This window comes from Castor canadensis, chromosome 14 (genome assembly GCF_047511655.1).
Source record: "Castor canadensis chromosome 14, mCasCan1.hap1v2, whole genome shotgun sequence".
NCBI classification, from domain to species: Eukaryota; Metazoa; Chordata; class Mammalia; order Rodentia; family Castoridae; genus Castor; species Castor canadensis.
This window is the reverse complement of record NC_133399.1, coordinates 24302927-24323276: the sequence shown is the minus strand read 5'-3', so window position 1 is coordinate 24323276 and position 20350 is coordinate 24302927. Positions and strand designations below refer to the sequence as shown.

General features: G+C 34.3%; 1 protein-coding gene and 1 pseudogene across 1 annotated transcript; both read right to left on the bottom strand.

Annotated features, from left to right (window-relative positions):
• Positions 1–5593: 5593 nt before the first annotated feature.
• On the bottom strand, positions 5594–17037 carry LOC141416186 (olfactory receptor 7D11-like; annotated as a pseudogene).
• Positions 17038–18842: 1805 nt separating this feature from the next.
• Positions 18843–19682, bottom strand: LOC141416185 (olfactory receptor 7E24-like). Its single transcript, XM_074053279.1, has one exon. The coding sequence runs from the start codon at positions 19680–19682 to the stop codon at positions 18843–18845; it is 840 nt and encodes a 279-aa protein (XP_073909380.1).
• Between the last annotated feature and the right edge of the window lie 668 nt (positions 19683–20350).

Here is a 20350-nt window from a genome sequence, read left to right as displayed (position 1 = left end):
TAGTAATGTAGCTGTTATGTAAAGCGGTATGGAATTTCCTCAAAAAACTAAAATGTTTTACATATGTTGAGTCATTCTTGCATCTCTGGAATGGAGCTGACTGGGTCATGGTGTATGGTCTTTTTGATGTGTTATTGAATTCTGTTTGCCAGTACTTTGTTGAGAATCTTTGTACCTATATTCATTAAAGATGTTGGTTTGTAATTCTCTTTTCTGGTTGCATCTTTATTGGGTTTTGGAATGAGTATAATGCTGCTTTTATAGAATGAGCTTGTTGCTGTTCCTTCCCTTTCAATTCCATTGAAATGTTTGAGGCATATTTTCAAGGTTTATTTAATTTAGCCATTAATACATCATTTCCAGGTCTCTTACTGTGGGGAGACTATTTACTTACTGCTTCATTTTCATTGCTAGTAGTAGTTATATTTATGTGGTTAGTATCCTTTTGTTTTTACTTCTTTCTCACTTACTCGTCTGTTTGATCAAAAAGGTTTGTTCTTTCTTGGGTCTTCCTGTCTCACTCTAGTTTCTTCTTCTGTGTATAAAAGTTCTTTTAATATTTTCTACAGTGCTAGCATGGTAGTCATGAATTTCTTCAGCTTTTCCTAGTTGAAGAAGGTTCAGTTTGTCCTTCTGTTAGGAAAGATAGTTTTACTGAATAATACTCCTTCTGTGAATGTGCTAAAGGAAACAATAGAGTCAATTGCACAACCATGTGAATTGCAGCACTATTCCCAATAGACAAGCTATCAAAAGTGGCCAAATGCCGCCCAAATGATAATTGAATTAAAAATGTGGTATATATACATAATAGAGTTTTATTCAACCATAAAGATGAACAAAATTATGTTGTTTGAAGACCTAAGACAAGGAAAAGAAGACTAAAACCTTGAGAGAAAAATAGATGCACATTACTTTCAAAGAAGCAAAAATGAAATCAACAGCTGATATTCAACAGAAATGAGTAAAGACAGAAGGCAATGTATTAACATCTTTAAATTGCTGAAAGAATATAACTGACAACCTCAAACTGTGGAGCTATACATACAACTTGTAAAAAAGAAGGAAAAATACAGACATTTTCAAACAAATCAAGACTTAGTGAATTGTTTTCATACACCCTACATAAAGAGATGGAAAAAAGATTCAAACCATAACATGGATGTGAAGAAGGAAGTAAAAACTATAAAAGATAAATCTATGTATATGCTTAAAATAATGCATGCATAACATAATTAAAATATTTTGGAAAGTTTAATTGATGCATGTAAAATTTATACACATGAGAGCATGATATAAAGGTATGTCATGTGAAATACAAATTTTATGCTATTTGAGCAGAAAAAAGTTATGTTGTCTGCAGGTAAATGGATGGAACTGAAGAACATTGTGTTAAGTGAAGTAAGCCATGTTGAAGATGTCAGAGGTCCAATGCTTTCCCTCATATGTTGAAGGTACATCATAACATATGTTTTATATACATATATAATATGTTATCTATACATATATAATGTATAATATTTAACATACATATATACATATATGTATATGTATACATGTATACACATATATGTATATACATGCATATATTTTATATTAGCGGATCTGTTTGAGTGGAATATGGGATGCGGTAAAGAGAAAGTATTACATCTGTATATGAATATGTATAATATATTCCACTCTAAGCTATTGAATATTAGGGGACCACAGTGATAGAGAAAGAGTAAATAATGCAGGGGTTAATCTGATAAAAGCATGACATACACATGTCTGAAATCCAAAGGTGATCACTTCTTGGATTATTAATAAACATTTTTTAAATGGGGGACACAAAGATAAAATAGATCTTTTACACAAGTCGGTACCAGTAGGAGGAAGAATGGCATAAGGAAAGGGTGAGTGATTGTGAACATGGTGATGTATTTTGTATTCATATTTGCAAATAGAATAATGTAATGTGCTGAAATTGCTTTAATAAGAGAAGATAGGAGATGTAGGTAAATGATGTACTGTTTAAGCAATTAAGATGTATTTAAATACATATATAAATATCACAATGTATCTATGTTTATAACTATTATATGCAAATAAAAGGAACAAAATAAATAAAGTTATTCTAAGCAATATATTTCACAATACGTATTTACCCTGAAAGGTACTATTATACACTGGAGTATGATTTTAAGTATATATGTGAAATGTGTATATTAGCTTCAAATGATTTTACTGATCCAGTGAATTACCTGAGGGAGTATCATAATTCAATTTCACACATATATTCAAGAATATCTGTTTAAAATTCTGGTGCTTCTTTACCTATCACTCAAGTTTTTATTTCATGTATTATTTGGGTAGAGGCAACTTAAATTCCAAGTGCTGAAGTGTATTCAGTTTTACTAGTGTGTCTTTGTTCCCATACATAAGCAGTCATTATGAACACATCAACTTCTTCATAATATATTTCAGCTAAATACTCTTGTATTTTGTCTGTGGACCATTCTGTTATGACAAATCACCAAGCTTTTGTATCTCATAAGAATGAATATTTCTATTTGACTCATTTGTAGAAGATTTTCTAGGATAGGAATGAGGAAATAAACATTTTTGTCATGGATCATGGATTTGCTATAATATATAGAATGCCTGTAAATCTGTCCAAATCTCTCAGCTATACATCTACTGATACAGAGTAACATGTGCCTCCATAACCCAGGTGGCACGTAAGTGATATTCTCTCATTACACTCATCTTATTTTTTATGGTCTTTTCATCTTCAAAATGGGATAATTTTATTTCATCCATTGCTATTTGTGTTCACTTTATTTCTTTCTCCTGCCTTACTGTGAAAGTATTCACAAACAAATGTATGGAATCAGCCTATGTATACAATTTAATGTATATTATTCATCCATAAAGAACACAAGTATAATGTTTATAGAAAAATTAATGGAAATGGAAGTGGAAATCACAGTGTTAAGAGTGTTATTTCAGTTTCAGTAGAACCAATATTATGTGTTTGCTATCATACATGGAATCTAGAATTAAAAAAAAAAAACATGAAAGTGGTAAAAGCACCATAATTGGTGAGGCAAACTGAAAGGTGCGAATGTAAGAAGACAAGGTGATAGGAGCTGAACATGTTTGAAGAAAAATGTATACACATATTAAAATGTCAACATGAAATGCATTATTTCATGCAACTCATATATGTCCATAAAATGAAATGAAATAAATAATTATATTTCCCTCAAACTTTAAAAAGCATAAATAATGGCTTGTATCTAAATTCATATCAATTGAAGAAGACATACAATTGCCAAAAATGTATGTGATGCCTATGGAAAATAACTCAGCAACACTAATGAGTAGAAGAATGTAAATTAACACCACAATGATGTATCATATCACAAGTGTAAGAATGGCTCTTATCATAAAGAATAATGATAACAAATGTTGATAAAAATTGGAACAAATGGCATCACCTAGCCCTAGTGGTAGGAATATATATCAGTGCAGTAATATAATATGGTGTTTATTCAAAAGTTAAAAATGGAAACACTGTATGATACAATAACTCCACTATTGCATGTATGTATAAAGGATATGAAATTTGTTTGTCAAAAGTACCTGTATTCCCAATTTGAGAGAATTATCCACAAAACTCAAGATAAAGAACCAAACTAGTTGTCCGTCCTGAGAGTCATATACAAAAATATGGCAAAAAATATACTGTAGAAAACTACTCGGGCATAAAAAGAAAAGAATCCTGTCATTTACTTTAGAACATGAATTAACTTGTAAAAAATTTTGTTAGGACATGGGGCAGGAATAATAGAACAAACATCAACTGACATCAATTATATGGGAAATGTTATCAGTTAAAATCATTTCAACAGAAAGTAAGATGGTAACTATCCAAGGCTGTGAAGTGATGTGTTAGTCATGAATATTGTACAAGAACAAAAAATTTCAAATACACATGTGCAATAACTTTAAGAGATGTACTGTGCTTGATGATGAGTGCAGGTAATAACAATGAATTGCGTACCTCAAAATAGAATTCATCATTCCAAATGGAGAAAATATTTGCAACACACATATTGAAAGAGGCAAGTATGAGGCAAGTATACAGAATAAGTAATTTTCACAAGTATTTACAAAGGTATAATCTAATGACTACAATCTAAGCATACACTTAAAAAGACATTTATACATCATAGATAAAGAAGCTATGAACATATACCTGAAAAGATGTTCAGTTTGTTAAAGAGAAATTCCAGTAGAAAATACCACAAGACACTATTTCACACCCAGTGGGGGCTATTTCTTTCTTAAAATTTAAAATTAAAAATTATTGGAAAGTTTGTGAGCATATTAGTATCCTCGTTCAAATCTAAAATAAGCAAGATACTATGCAAAACAATTTGGCTAGTCCTAAAACAACTAAAAGTAAAATTGTCATTTTAACAGGCAGCCTCACTTATATACAAATATGTAACTGAATATATATTCAGATATCTTTCAGTCACAGGAATGTGTTCTTACTAATGCATCAGTATCTTATTATACTAATGCGTGAACAGAATAGATCATGTTTCAACAAACTGAGATTAGCTGTGATGTCACTAGGTAATATAATCGTATAGGGCCACCATCATAAAATAGTCCATTATTGACTGAAATGACATTATCTGATGCATGGCCATATTAAAAGAATAAACATGCACACATTTGCATGCATCAAAATCACAGTATCCAAAAGAAGTATATTACTCAAATGCCCATCAGTGGATTAGCAGATAAACAAAAAATGTATACACATAGAATAGAATATTATTCATCAGTTAGAAGAAATGGAGCAACTAATGAATCAACAGAAAGGCAGGAAGAGATAAATGAAGTGAGAATGATGGCAGGTAGGAATGAAGGAGGAACAGCAGGAAACAAAGAAATTGGAATGATCACAAGAAGGAAAACAAAAATCTTAGTCATCATATCAGTATACATCATGCAACAAACCTGCATCCAAAGGTACATTCCAAGTTTCAGATGACTCTTACAAAAGGTTATGTAGCAAAATTTAACAATATTAGCCCAAATTCAGGTAATTGTTTACTATAACCTCTCTCTTCATTTGAAAGAAGTGTGAATGATAGGAAATACCTGGATGAAATGATCTTATCATCAAAGTCACTCTTCATAAAGTGACGAGGCCACACAATTATGATAAGCACAGTGCTTTGATTATTGATTTCCATACTATTTCCTTCAGAGAAAACAAATATGCGATTAAATTAAGAAGAACATTAAGTAGTAAGTTTGGTGGAATCCTTGTCAGTATGCAATATAATTGATTTCTGCCAAGACAGAAATCTATGAAGGCCTGTATGAAACCTCACCAAAAATGGAATTTTATTGGCAATTTATAAGGAAAATAATTTTAAAAGGAATTAATGAGGGAGTTATAGGGAAGAAATAAAAATAAGCACATGAAAATTCTTACAAATTGTGGTAATAGAGAAATTTAACCATGACCTTTAGGAAAGTAAAACACCCAGGATATTGAAATTCATAACATTTGCCTTACAAATACCTACCAAATATTCAGTTCAGAGGTACGTGTTCTAAGACAAGAAGATGCTCTGCTGAGTAGTCTTCCCAGAGCTCTTTTCACATCCTTGTTCCTCAGGCTGTCGATGAAGGGGTTCAGCATCGGGGTCACCACAGTGTACATCACTGAGGCAATTGTGTTTCTCTGGGATGAATGAACCACAGTAGAACTGAGGTAAAAACCAATTCCTGTGCCAAAATACGAAGAAACTACACAGATATGTGACCCGCAAGTGGAAAATGCTTTGTACTTGCTTGCAAGGGAGGTCATCTTCATTACAGCAGATACAATTCGAGAATAAGATATGAGGATCCCTGTTACAGGAAGCACACCCAGCAGGGTACTGATGGCATAAACAAAGATGTTTTTGATGAGAGTATCAGACTTGGACACCTTGAGACGCTGATCCAGTTCACAAAAGAAATGTAGAATTTCAGTGCCTAAGGAGAACATCAGTCACCTCATCAGTAGAATATAAGTGAGTGAGACCCACATTATAATGAACCAAGACATCAGGACAAGAAGGATACAGAGCTTCAGGTTCATGATGACTGTGTTATTTAAGGAGTGGTAGATGGCCACAAAACGGTCACAGGCCATTATAGTCAGTAGAAAGTTGTTCACTCCAAAAAAATAATGAAAAAATAAGCCTGAGTAATACAGTCCAAGTAAGAGATACCTTTGTTCTATATCTGGATGTTCAGCTGCATCTTCAGCACTATGGTGGAGGTGAAACAGATATCAACAAAGGACAGGTTGGAGAGGAAGAAGTACATGGGGGTGTGCAAGTGGGAGTCAGTGAAGGTGACCAGGATAATGAGTAGGTTCCCTAACATAGTGACAATGTACATGGACTTGAATACACCAAAAAGAAGGAGTTGCATTTCAGGATTATCTGAGGGGCCCCAGAGGATGAATTGTCATAGATTTGTATGTTTTTTTGTTTCCATGTTTATACTGGATCCTTTGGGGAAGAAAGGAAAGTCAACATTTAAAACCAGTCAAATGGAACTTCTGTTACTTGTTACTTAATATACTATTATTTTTTGTTTGACAAAGCCCACACTTTATCATTTCCTAAGTAATTGATTCTTTTAGTTGAAATCCTGTTTCCCTTTTTAGGCATACAATCAATTAGAATTTTTTCCAGTTTTCATTATTGTACTGGTTGGGGGTCCATTGTAACATTTACAAAAGTTCTTATAATAAATAAGATGTATCATATTTGAATTCACCCTCTCACCATTCTCTATTATTCCTCCTACCCTCATTACTGGAATAGTAACAGGTATCATTTTTCTATTTTTATGCATGTGTGCACAGTATTTGCACTATATATTCCCACACCCTTTCCCTACCTCCTCCCCCATAACACTGATACGAACCCTCCCAGGCAGGACCTGTTCCACCCTCTGGTCCTCTCAGTTACTACATATATCATACGTTTGTCATAAATTCTGCTGTAATTTGCCTTTGAAAACTTATTAATCATTTTTTCTTTGCTATCTCTCATCTTAAAGAATTGATTGTATTTCACATAATTTCCTTGGTAATCTACATAAACCTGATGAAACAGACATATTTATTTCAAACAACTATAATTATGGGACTAGTCAATTCATATTGTTTTATTTTTTTCATCTAAATGTGGTTTTACTTGTTACCTTAATTAGGAGGCTTAAAAATGATTTTGTACTCAGAAGGGGTTTCAGTTTTGGGTACTATTCATTACTATGATTACAATTTTAAAATCTCTTGAATAATATTTTAAGTATAAATCTTCCATTTATACAGTATGTAGAGGTGTTTAAGAAATATAACTCTTGAATTAAACATTCATTAGTAGTTTTATCAACATCCTTGTGACCTTGGCAAGGTTATTTACCATCTGTCATTTACAAGTACATAATCATTAGAATAAGAACACTAAGAACTCAGCAGTTAATATGACTGGAGGTTAAAGTTAAATTACATTGGTGTACATTTTCTACTGTGGTTAGTATTTCATACAATTGGAATTCACAAATGTGACCTTCTGGTTTGTTTTCTGTTTCTTTTGTGTTTGTTTATTTCTACAAGGGTCTATCTTTGTAGTCCAGGCTGGCCTCAAACTCATGACCATATGGCCTTCATATTCTGAGTGTTTGAATTACAGATACAGACAACCACACCTGAAAATTTTCTGTTCTTACCATCTCAATACATCTGATATTTAATGTTACAACTTTGCTATGGTCTTCTTTAACTGGGGAGCTGTATTGGATAGTGTACTTAATAATACAAACACAATTCTGTTATCACTTTGGACTGCTATAGAGCATTTCTAATTACTGAGAGCCCTTTAGATCCTTGTTTGGAAAATGCTTATGAGGAAATCATCACAACAGAGGGAAAAGTACACTGAATACATGGATAAGAAGAGAAAAAAATCATACTATCATCACAATCAAGTATAAGGCACATAGGAGAGTGTATGCTTCTTTATCCACACACTTCATTGGAGTGTTAATGCACAAAATATATAACTGATTCATTTTTAACACATTCAGCAATTATATAAACAATCATCCTAGAGACAGTAAAAAACAAATTTACTGTTGAAAATAGAACATTGTAATTCCATTAGAGAAAAAGCAGTATTATGAATGCCTAGATCATAAACTGTTGTTCAAAACAGAAAATATCATTGATGACCAATTTATTCTGTGAAGTGGGTAGGGAAGTTTATTCAGAAATACAAATATTTGAAAAAAAGAAAGAAAGCATGCATCATTGTGGATCAGAGAATAAATGGAATGGAAAATATTCTACACTGATAAAAGAGAATGTATGTTTGTCTACATTGAACTTAGTAGAGGAAGCAATTTGAGAAACCAGTAATGGGCTGCAGAGAATGACAGCGAAGCTTCCTGTGTTTGTTCTTGATGGTCCTGTAACATTGCAAATCTATCTTCATTTGTGTGTCTGTGCTGTTACAGTCTATCTCATCATTTGTCTTCCCAGTGACTTATATGGTGACTACCACATTGTAGGGGCCAACCTCATACATGTGTGTGATCTCTAATAATTACTGAGACAAAATGTGTACTACACCACAAAAGAAACATTTGATAAATTATCATATATCCAAAAAGAGGCACAGAATTGAATAGTGAAGTCCATTAAAATATATTCCTCTCTATTTAAGAGAATAATACAGGATTAACAGGAAAGTGTTTCTGCAAATGAAGGCCAATTTGAGAAATTCATGCTTTACAATATTATTCTGCACAAATTTAGCTCAATAGACACAAAATATACTATATATTTCAAAAAATTAAGAGCTTTTTTTAGTAGAAGATGAAGATGTGGCTGTGAATACATTGAGAAGTGAAGAAAACTTCCCTAACCAAATAAACAATTGTGGTTTGCAATCCACATCCAACAGGAAATGTTAGAGTATCTGTTAAATTTGTGAACATGCTAAAAAAGTCTCCTCCAACTTCAACAATTTGATATTTGCCTGGATAGCAAAAGGAATTGGTGGGCTAGGGATACCAATCAGTGAGACAATGTTCATCTAGTGTACAGATAACACTTGCTTCAATCCCCAGCATTAAAAAACAATTAAATGAAAATAAAAAAATAATAGATTGTTAGAAGAGAAAAGGAAGCTAGGCAATTAAGAACCTACATCATATTGAAACAGGCTCTAGAGTTCAGAGTGAGAGAAGAAACCGCAGGAACTGGAAGAGACAAGTCTCAGTGGAGATTAAAGCTCCTTCAAATTACTGGGACTTCACCTTAACAGAATAAAGGAATATCAGAATTTGTCATTCTCATTATTTTAGAGGAAAAGCACAGTACTAACTCCCTCTCTTCCTTTTCTTCTTATTCTGGTAGTCCTTGACTGGACACATTGACACCTACTATGGCTGTAACCAACTGAAGCCTGTTATCCACACTGTGTCACTGGGAAACACACTTGAGTATTCAAAGGAACTGAGATCAGAAAAGTACAAATGAAAGGCAGATGGAGCATTATTAAATGCTTGACTGTCTCAGGACTTGAATTCTCAGAGCTCCTAATTAAATAAATAGTCTATTTATTTTCACTCTACAAATAATTCAGATCCCTGCAGTACAAATAATATACTAGAGTGGAAACTTTTACCTATGTAGGTACAAGCATGGAAGACAAATTCATTTCCTCCAAGAAAAATATATTTTCCCTTGATTGGTTTTAAAAGATGTAAGGTGGATTCCAAGATGGCAGCTAGTGGTAGGAAGCAGAAAGCGAGCCTCCTATAGTGAAATCTTGGAGAGACACTGGAGACACACTTTGCAGGCATAATCACTGAGAAAAGGCATAACTTTGACCCCTCCACATCTCCAGCTGGTGCAGATAATCTCCACCTCATATTAAATGGAGAAACGAGGAGGGCCCCAGGGCACCAGTGGCCGGCACCCAGATGGCTTGGGAAGACGCGGACCAGCTTACTGTTAATTAGTACACTAAAGCTCCCTATTTATACCTTTGAAACTTTCTTATCTGAAACCTTGTTCTGCTTTCTCCCTCTTGTCTGTGTATTTGTTATCCCCTTTTCTTTAACTTCTTGCTTTCCATCTCAGCTCACCGTTCCCTTCTAAATATTACCATTGTTATTATTACAAGCTAGAAAATACTTAATTGCACACAGTACAGGGACAATAACAACACCAAAGACAATGATGGGAAGACAGAAAAAACAGGGAAACCAGTTTCCCCACAGCAAAAAATTAGTACAGGGACCAGAGGGGAGTGAAGAGAACAGAAACTCAGATCGAGACTCAAACAAAATGAAGATAAACTATGCCAAAGGACCCAATGAAGCCCACAATAATAATTTAAAAGAAGACATATTACAAGTACTCAATGATAATTTTATAGAGATGATACTGCATAGGGTCAAACAAAATGAACAGGAGACACTCAGAAATTCCAAGACAACAAAAATAGAGAATTTGAAAAAGCAAAAGAAGAAATAAAGGAAACAACAGAAGCACTGTATAAACACCAAAGTGAGAGAGAACACAATAAATAAACAGATAAATGAACTCAGGACAAAAATAGACAACATTAAAGAGGAAAACAACCAGGATATGGAAAACCTCAGAAAAAAGAATGAAACAGAACTGCAAAACAAAATGGAAGGCAAATCCAGCAGAATAGAACAAACAGAAGACAGACTCTCAGAACTTGAAGATGAAATGGTAATTAAAGGAAAAACTGAAGAACTATTAATTAAACAACTCAAGACCTGTGAAAAGAAAATGCAAGAACTCACTGACTCCATCAAAAGCCCAAACTTGAGAATCATGGGCATTAAAGAAGGAGTAGAGGTGCAAGCGAAGGGAATGCGTAATCTATTCAACAAAATAATAATGGAAAATTTCCCAAATCTAGAGAAAGATATTCCCATACAGATGCAAGAGGCCTCCAGGGCACCAAACAGACCAGATCAAAATAGAACTACTCCACGATATATCATCATTAAAATGACAAGTTCAGAAAATAAGGAAAGAATATTGAAGGCTGTAAGAGAGAAAAAACAAGTAACCTACAAAGGTAAACCCATCAAAATCACAGCAGACTTCTCAACAGAAACATTAAAAGCAAGAAGAGCGTGGGGTGAGATCTTCCGGGCATTGAATGAAAATAACTTCAATCTCATGATACTCTACCCAGCAAAGCTATCATTCAAAATAGATGGAGCAATAAAAGTTTTCCATGATAAGCAGAAACTAAAACAATATGTGACCATAAAGCCACCACTACAAAAGATTCTGCAAAGGATTCTGCACACAGATAGTGACACCCAACTTAACCATGAAAAGACAACCAGCACCAAACCACAGGAAAAGAAAAAGCAAGACAGTAGAGAGTAACATCAACTTAGGACAATCAAACCTTCAAACAACTAAGACAACTAAATGGCAGGAATCACCACATACCTATCAGTACTAATGCTTAATGTTAACAGACTTAATTCATCCATCAAAAGGCACTGTTTGACAAAATGGATTAAAAAGGAAGATCCAACAATTTTTTGCTTACGCGAGACTCATCTCACTGACAGAAATAAGCACATGCTTAGGATAAAAGGCTGGAAGAAGATTTACCAAGCCAGAGGCCCCCGAAAACAGGCAGGAGTAGCAATACTTATCTCTGACAAAGTAGACTTCAAACCTACATTGATCAAACGAAATAAAGAAGGACATACCATACTAATAAAAGGGGAAATAGACCAAAAGGAAATAATAATCATCAATCTGTATGCACCCAATGTCAACGCACCCAATTTCATCAAACATACCCTGAAAGACCTAAAAGCATATATAAATGCCAACACAGTGGTTGTGGGAGACCTTAACACCCCATTATCATCAATAGATAGGTCATCCAAACAAAAAATCAATAAAGAAATCCAAGATCTAAAATATGCAACAGATCAAATGGACCTAGTAGATGTCTACAGAACATCACATCCAACCTCTGCATAATATACATTCTTCTCAGCAGCCCATGAAACCTTCTCCAAAATAGATCATATCCTAGGGCACAAAGCAAGTCTCAGCAAATATAAGAAAATAGAAATTATACCGTGCATACAATCTGATCACAATGCAGTAAAAGTAGAACTCAACAACAAAAGTAAAGACAAAAAACATGCAAACAGCTGGAAACTACATAACTCATAACTTAATGAAGAATGGATCATCGATAAAATAAAAGAGGAAATTAAAAAGTTTCTGGAAGTCAATGAAAATGAAAACACAACCTACTGGAACCTATGGGACACAGCTAAGGCAGGCCTGAGAGGAAACTTTATAGTCATGAGTGTACATATTAAAAAGATTGAACGATCCCAAATCAATGACCTAATGATACATCTCAAACTCCTAGAAAAACAAGAACAAGCAAATCCCAAAACAAATAGGAGAGAAATCATAAAAATAAGAGCTGAAATCAATGAAATAGAAACCAAAAAAACCATACAAAGAATTACTGAAACAAAAAGTTGGTTCTTTGAAAAAATAAAGAAGATCAATAGACCCCTGGCAAACCTGACTAAAATGAGGAGAGAAAAAACCCAAATTAGTAGAATTAGGAATGCAAAAGGGGACATAACAACAAACACCATGGAAGTCCAGGAAATCATCAGAGACTACTTTGAAACCTATATTCAAATAAGTTTGAAAATCTAAAAGAAATGGACAGATTTCTAGATACATATGATCATCCAAAACTGAACCAAGAGGAAATTAATCACCTGAATAGACCTATAACACAAAATGAAATTGAAGCAGCAATCAAGAGTCTCCCTAAAAAGAAAAGTCCAGGACCTGATGGATTCTCTGCTGAATTCTATCAGACCTTTAAAGAAGAACTGATACCAACCCTCCTTAAACTGTTCCATGAAATAGAAAGGGAAGGAAAACTGCCAAACACATTTTATGAAGCCAGTATTACACTTATCCCAAAACCAGGCAAAGACACCTCCAAAAAGGAGAACTATAGGCCAATCTCCTTAATGAACATTGATGCAAAAATCCTCAACAAAATAATGGCAAACCGAATTCAGCAACACATCAAAAAGATTATTCACCACGACCAAGTAGGCTTCATCCCAGGGATGCAGGGGTGGTTCAACATACGAAAATCAATAAACATAATAAACCACATTAACAGAAGCAAAGACAAAAACCACTTGATCATCTCAATAGATGCAGAAAAAGCCTTTGATAAGATCCAACATCATTTCATGATAAAAGCTCTAAGAAAACTAGGAATAGAAGGAAAGTTCCTCAACATTATAAAAGCTATATATGACAAACCTACAGCCAGCATTATACTTAATGGAGAAAAACTGAAACCATTCCTTCTAAAATCAGGAACCAGACAAGGATGCCCACTATCTCCACTTCTATTCAACATAGTACTGGAATTCCTAGCCAGAGCAATTAGGCAAGAAGGAGGAATAAAAGGAATATGAATAGGTAAAGAAACTTTCAAAACATCCCTATTTGCAAATAACATGATCCTATACCTTAAAGACCCAAAAAACTCTACTCAGAAGCTTCTAGACATCATCAATAGCTATAGCAAGGTAGCAGGATATAAAATCAACATAGAAAAATCATTAGCATTTCTATACACTAACAATGAGCAAACTGAAAAAGAATGTATGAAAACAATTCCATTTACAATAGCCTCAAAAAAAAAATCAAATACCTAGGTGTAAACCTAACAAAAGATGTGAAAGACCTCGAAAACTATACACTTCTGAAGAAAGAGACTGAGGAAGACTATAAAAAGTGGAGAGATCTCCCATGCTCATGGATTGGTGGACTCAACATAGTAAAAATGTCGATACTCCCAAAAGTAATTTACATGTTTAATGCAATTCCCATCAAAATTCCAATGACATTCATTAAAGAGATTGAAAAATGTACTGTTAAATTTATGTGGAAACACAAGAGGCCACGAATAGCCAAGGCAATACTCAGTCAAAAGAACAATGCTGGAGGTATCACAATACCTGACTTCAAACTATATTACAAAGCAATAACAATAAAAACAGCATGGTACTGGCACAAAAACAGACATGAAGACCAGTGGAACAGAATAGAGGACCCAGACATGAAACCACACAACTATAACCAACTTGTCTTTGACAAAGGAACTAAAAATATATGATGGAGAAACAGCAGCCTCTTCACCAAAAACTGCTGGGAAAACTGGTTAGCAGTCTGCAAAAAACTGAAACTAGATCCATGTATATCACCCTATACCAAGATTAACTCAAAATGGGTCAAGGATCTTAATATCAGACCTCAAACTCTAAAGTTGATACAGAAAGAACAGGAAATACTCTGGAGTTAGTAGTTATAGGTAAGAACTTTCTCAATGAAACCCCAGCAGCACAGCAACTAAGAGATAGCATAGATAAATGGGACCTCATAAAGTAAAAAGCTTCTGTTCATCAGAAAAATGGACTCTAAACTGAAGAGAACACCCACAGAGTGGCAGAAAATGTTTGCCAACTATACATCAGACAAAGGACTGATAACCAGAATATATAGGGAACTTAAAAAACTAAATTCTTCCAAAACTAATGAACCAGTAAAGAAATGGGCAAATGAACTAAACAGAACTTTCTCAAAAGAAGAAATTCAAATGGCAAAAAAAACATGAAAAAATGCTCACCATCTCTAGCAATAAAGGAAATGCGAATTAAAACCACACTAGGATTCCACCTCACCCCTGTTAGAATAGCCATCATCAGCAACACCACCAACAACAGGTGTTGGCGAGGATGTGGGGAAAAAGGAACCCTCATACACTTTGGTGGGAATGTAAACTAGTACAACCACTCTGAAAAAAAAATTTGGAGGCTACTTAAAAAGCTAGACATCGATTTACCATTTGATCCAGCAATACCACTCTTGGGGATATACCCAAAAGACTGTGACACAGGTTACTCCAGAGGCACCTGCACACCCATGTTTATTGTGGCACTAGTCACAATAGCTAAGTTATGGAAACAGCTAAGATGCCCCACCACTGACGTATGGATTAAGAAATTGTTGTATCTATACACAATGGAGTTTTATGCAGCCATGAAGAACAAAATGTTATCATTCCCTGGTAAATGGAAGGAATTGGAGAACATCATTCTGAGTGAGGTTAGCCTGGCCCAAAAGACCAAAAATCGTATGTTCTCCCTCATATGTGGACATTAGATCAAGGGCAAACACAACAATGGGATCAGACTATGAGCACATGATAAAAGCGAGAGCACACAAGGGAGGGGTGAGGATAGGTAAGACACCTAAAAAATTAGCTAGCATTTGTTGCCCTTAATGCAGAGAAACTAAAGCAGGTACCTTAAAAGCAACTGAGGCTAATAGGAAAAGGGGAACAGGAACTAGAGAAAAGGTTAGATCAAAAAGAAATAACCTAGAAGGTAACACCCATGCACAGGAAATCAATGTGAGTTAATGCCCTGTATAGCTATCCTTATCTCAACCAGCAAAAACCATTGTTCCTTCCTATTACTGCTTATACTCTCTCTACAACAAAATTAGAAATAAGGGCAAAATAGTTTCTGCTGGGTATTGAGGGTGTAGGGGGGAGAGGGAGGGGGCGGAGTGGGTGGTAGGGGAGGGGGTGGGGGCAGGGGGGTGAAATGACCCAAGCCTTGTATGCACATATGAATAATAAAAGAAAAAAAAAGAAGGAATGGATAGAAAAAAAATAAAAATAATAAAAGGTGTAAGGTATCCCTTATGATTAATTTACACAAGTAAAATATCTCAGAAGCCATCTCTCTCTGGTATGCAACCTTTAACAGTCTTTGGATATTTTAAAACTCATTTAACATCTACGTTGTTATACAATAACTATTTATTTATGTTGATTGATAAATTATATATACACGCTGTGTACAATGTAAATCTATAAGTATTTTGCATTGTTGTATAATGTTTAAATCTGAAAATTAACATTTGCCTTATCCCACTACCTATCCCTTTTGCAGTGAAAATACTTCACATTAGCTTAAAATTTCTCAGGAACTTAATTTGTCATCAATAACCATAGATGTTTACAATGGTGTAGAGGAAAGTAAAGGAAACATTTTCACAATGTGGGCAGGAATATTTATGGTTACTATAATTACCATAGTTACAAAACATCTCTTGAAAATATTCTATCTGTCTAAATGGGACCTTGTGCCCTTTGAGGAGCACAACCTCTACATCTTTCCCACAAGTAATCCACTATTAGGTAACGACCATGTTGGCCTCTATTTCTTGTTGAAAGACACTTAAGTCCATATCTTGGCTGTTGTGAATATATCTTTAGACATTGGACAACAGATTTCTTCTCGACATACCAAATTGTCCTCCTTAAGTACCTAACTAGTGTTGGTATTGAAGGATATGATATATATATATATATTTTTTAAAGCAACTTTATATTGTTTTCTATTCATTTTATACTAATTCCTACCAATGCTACACAGCAAGCAAAAATATGAAGTTTTCTCACTAGGCAGGCCACCCCGTGCAGAAAGCCAGACTCCATCTTGAAAAAAAAATTAAAGCACAAAGTGCTGTGAATCTTGCTTAAATGAAAGAATACCAGCCTAAAAACTCAAGGTCTTGAGTTCAAACCCCCGTAACACCATCAAGAAAAAAAGGGGAAAATGTGGTAGTGAAGTTTGAATTCATGACCTTGAGTTTGTTAGTTTGGTGCCCTAAAACCTAGTCACACCTCTTGGCCATTTTTGCTTAATTTTTTTTGAGGTAGTATCTCTCATTTTTGTTTATGGCTTGTCTGGACTGCAGTCTTACTTTCTATGTCCTCCTGCATAGCTGGAATCACAGGTATGTTTCATCATGTCCAATGTACTGAAATTAAGTCTCATAAAATTTTAACAAGGTTGGCCGGAAAGCATGATCTTCCCAATCTCAGACTCCCAAGTAACTACTATTACAGATGTGACTGCCTCACCTGATACATCAGAAAGTTTTAGGAGGAAGTATAGAGTTTTAAATAATAAGTATTTCTTAAATTTTATCCAGTTTTGAGTGTAAAATCCTGAATATGTCTCCTTTTGGTTTTGAGTAGGATGGTTATAATATTTGAGAACAATGTTCACAGTTTCATTGATATCCTGAAGTAGGGCCAAGAGAGAGATTGACATATACACATCATGAAATCTTTCCTGTGATCTATAACTGCCCTTCCTACAGTTGATACAGAGGTAAAAACCAATGTTGTCCTAGTGATCTATCAGGAAGCCTAACAACAAAAATCCAGGGTGATCTAGGAGTCTCTTTCTGGAGACATATGGAAGTGAAACCATTCTTAGATTCTCAAGATGGAAGCCTTCCAATATTCTGTTAGCAAAATGCCATGTCTATAATCACAAAGACCAAGCAAACATGATTTCTTATTTTCTATTAAATGGCTTAGTATTGGATAAATAAAATAGGCTTTCTTCCTTTTCTAATAACAGTATTAGAGCTTATAATAGAAAAGATTATGTTGATGAACTTAGACAAGTTATCTACAACACATATCAATAATGCTGGTATTTAAAAACCCAAAATATGTTCATTATTCTCACCCTCATACTTATCTTCCACATCATCTTCAAAGTGTTTCTGAAGTGCAGAGCACCTTCTACTTTATAAAGACTCACATACTGCTATCAAGGGTGAGATGTCGAAGGGAAGAAGAGTGAGTGTGGGATAAAACAACACTTTGAATGAGATTCTTGGGAACCCAGAACAACCAAATATATAATATTCACAGAACTCATACCTCTAATTGCATATTAGAATCTTCTCTACTTACTAAAAAACTTTAGTGTTTGTACTTGGAAAGGAAATGAATGGTTCTGATAGTTCTTTCCTTATCCATCATCTGCCTTAGAATTTAAGGGCTTACACTTTTACTGTTGGGTTAAGATCATGAAAGTAACAAAATTGCCCCCATGACGAGTATCAAATGAAAGGTAGGGATTCAGATTAGTAATAGATTTAAATACTAGATAAGATAAATGAATCCTGATACAAAAAAATGTATGTTAGGAAGAGATACAGGGATCAGGTCTAAGACAGTAGAACCAACATCCATCAAAATCACTTGCTGAGCAGCCTGAATATTTATTTATATGACCTCAGAGCTCAGTACAAGCAGCATATAAATAGTAAGATTAGTCCAACTTATCTCAATTTCATTTGACTTCATATTAGAGGAAGAAGAAAAAAGGAAAACAAATGTCTAAAATATGTTGTTTTTCCATTACTCAGAAGTAGCTCATGTCTACTATTCACTTTTTTGTTGTTTTCTTCTTATGATCATTCTAATTTTTACATAATAATTTGCTGTTGTGAAATATGCATAACAAAATAGTTACCATTTTGACCATAATAAATTAAACAGATCAATGGCATTAATTCTATTCATGTTGTTGTGTAGCCATCACCATCTTCTATCTCCAGCTATCTTTCAACTTCTCAAACTATATCTTTCTATTTGTAAAGAAATTTCTACTTTTCCTTCCCCAAGACCTGTCAATGAAATTATAAAACATTATGAGAAACTGAAGACACCTAACTACATGCTAATTGACTAAGGATACAGAATTTCTTAATGTATAGATGTTTATTTTTGTTGACATTTCCAACTGACATTCTATATGGAAGACCCAGAACAGGTTCTATTGTAGAGGATCCTCAGGGCACTTCTTATATCCCTGTTCCTCAAGCTGTAGATGAAGGGATTCAGCATAGGGGTGACTACTGTGTAAATCACAAATGCTACTGCACTTTCTCTGGGGAAAGATGACACATCTGAAAAAAGGTACGTTCCAAGACTGGTTCCATAAAATAAGCAAACAAGTAACAGGTGAGACCCACAGGTGGAGAAGGCTTTATACTTTCCTCTTGTATTTGGCATTTTGAGAATTGAAGAAATGATTTCATAGTAAGAGCAAATGATCCCTGAGATAGGAAGAAACCCAAATATGGTGCCTGTGAAATACATGATTATGTTATTAGCAAACATATCAGGACAGGCCAGATTAATGAGTTGAGATAGATCACAGAAGAAGTTTGAAATCTCAACATCCTTGAAGTAGGAAGGATTTAAGATAAATAAATTATGCAATTGGGAGTCCAGAAGACTAAATAAGAAACATAATAGTACTAAAAAGGCACAGTGTTGAGTGTTCATGATGACCATGTAATTCAAAAGGTAACAGATAGCCACATAATGGTCATAGGCCATCACAGTCATAAGATCATCCATGCATCCAAAAATGGCAAAAAAGGACATTTGTGTCACACAGCTTTCATAGGAGATGACTCTCTTGTGAGTTTGAATGTTTACAATCATATTTGGGACAGTGGTAGAAATGAAACAGATATCAGCGAAGGACAGATTAGAGAGAAAGAGGTACAGGGTGTGGAGGTGGGAGACACAGCTGACAGTCAGGATTATGAGCAGATTCCCAAGCACTGTTATGAGGTACATGGACAGGAACAGTCCAAAAAGGATAGTCTGTATATCTGTATCTTCTGAGAGTATCTTGAGATGGAATTTTGATACTAGTGTTAGATTTTGGAGTTCTACATTGTCTGGACACCATTTGAAATGAAAAAAGTCAGAAAATCAATTAAGCAGGAATCCACACTGTATGTGTGTTTTTAACTCCCATAATTCCATGTATATTCCATTCACATTAATGTCCATATACCTTCAGATATATTTCTCATTCATGATGAACTCAAAATTATTAGACCCATTTCCTTCTGATGTCTGTGTTTTACTCCTCCTATGAACACCTGCTTTAGGGATATTCAGCCAAGATATATTGCCAAACCAAGACAGAGGTATCAAGTCCGGGAACATTAGGAAGTACATCATATTCATTTAAAATAACATAAAGAATAATGTATATATTACCATATTTAAGAAAATTTTCATTGCATGTAAAGGCATATTCAAATACTCCTTATTTCAATTCTTTCTTGGGCAAAATGAAAGCACAAAAACTACAGGAACAAAACCAAAGCAATCTATCAATTTCCACATCAGTGAAATTAGTATCACAATTGTCTACCTTATAGGCTGTGACAAGAAAGGATTTTAAGAAGATTTTTGAATTTAAGGATTTTAAGAAGATTTTTGAATTTCATAAG

Excerpts from the sequence above, each read along its gene's own strand:
- LOC141416185 (XM_074053279.1), bottom strand. The coding sequence starts at position 19,682 with ATGTACCTCATAACAGTGCTTGGGAATCTGCTCATAATCCTGACTGTC.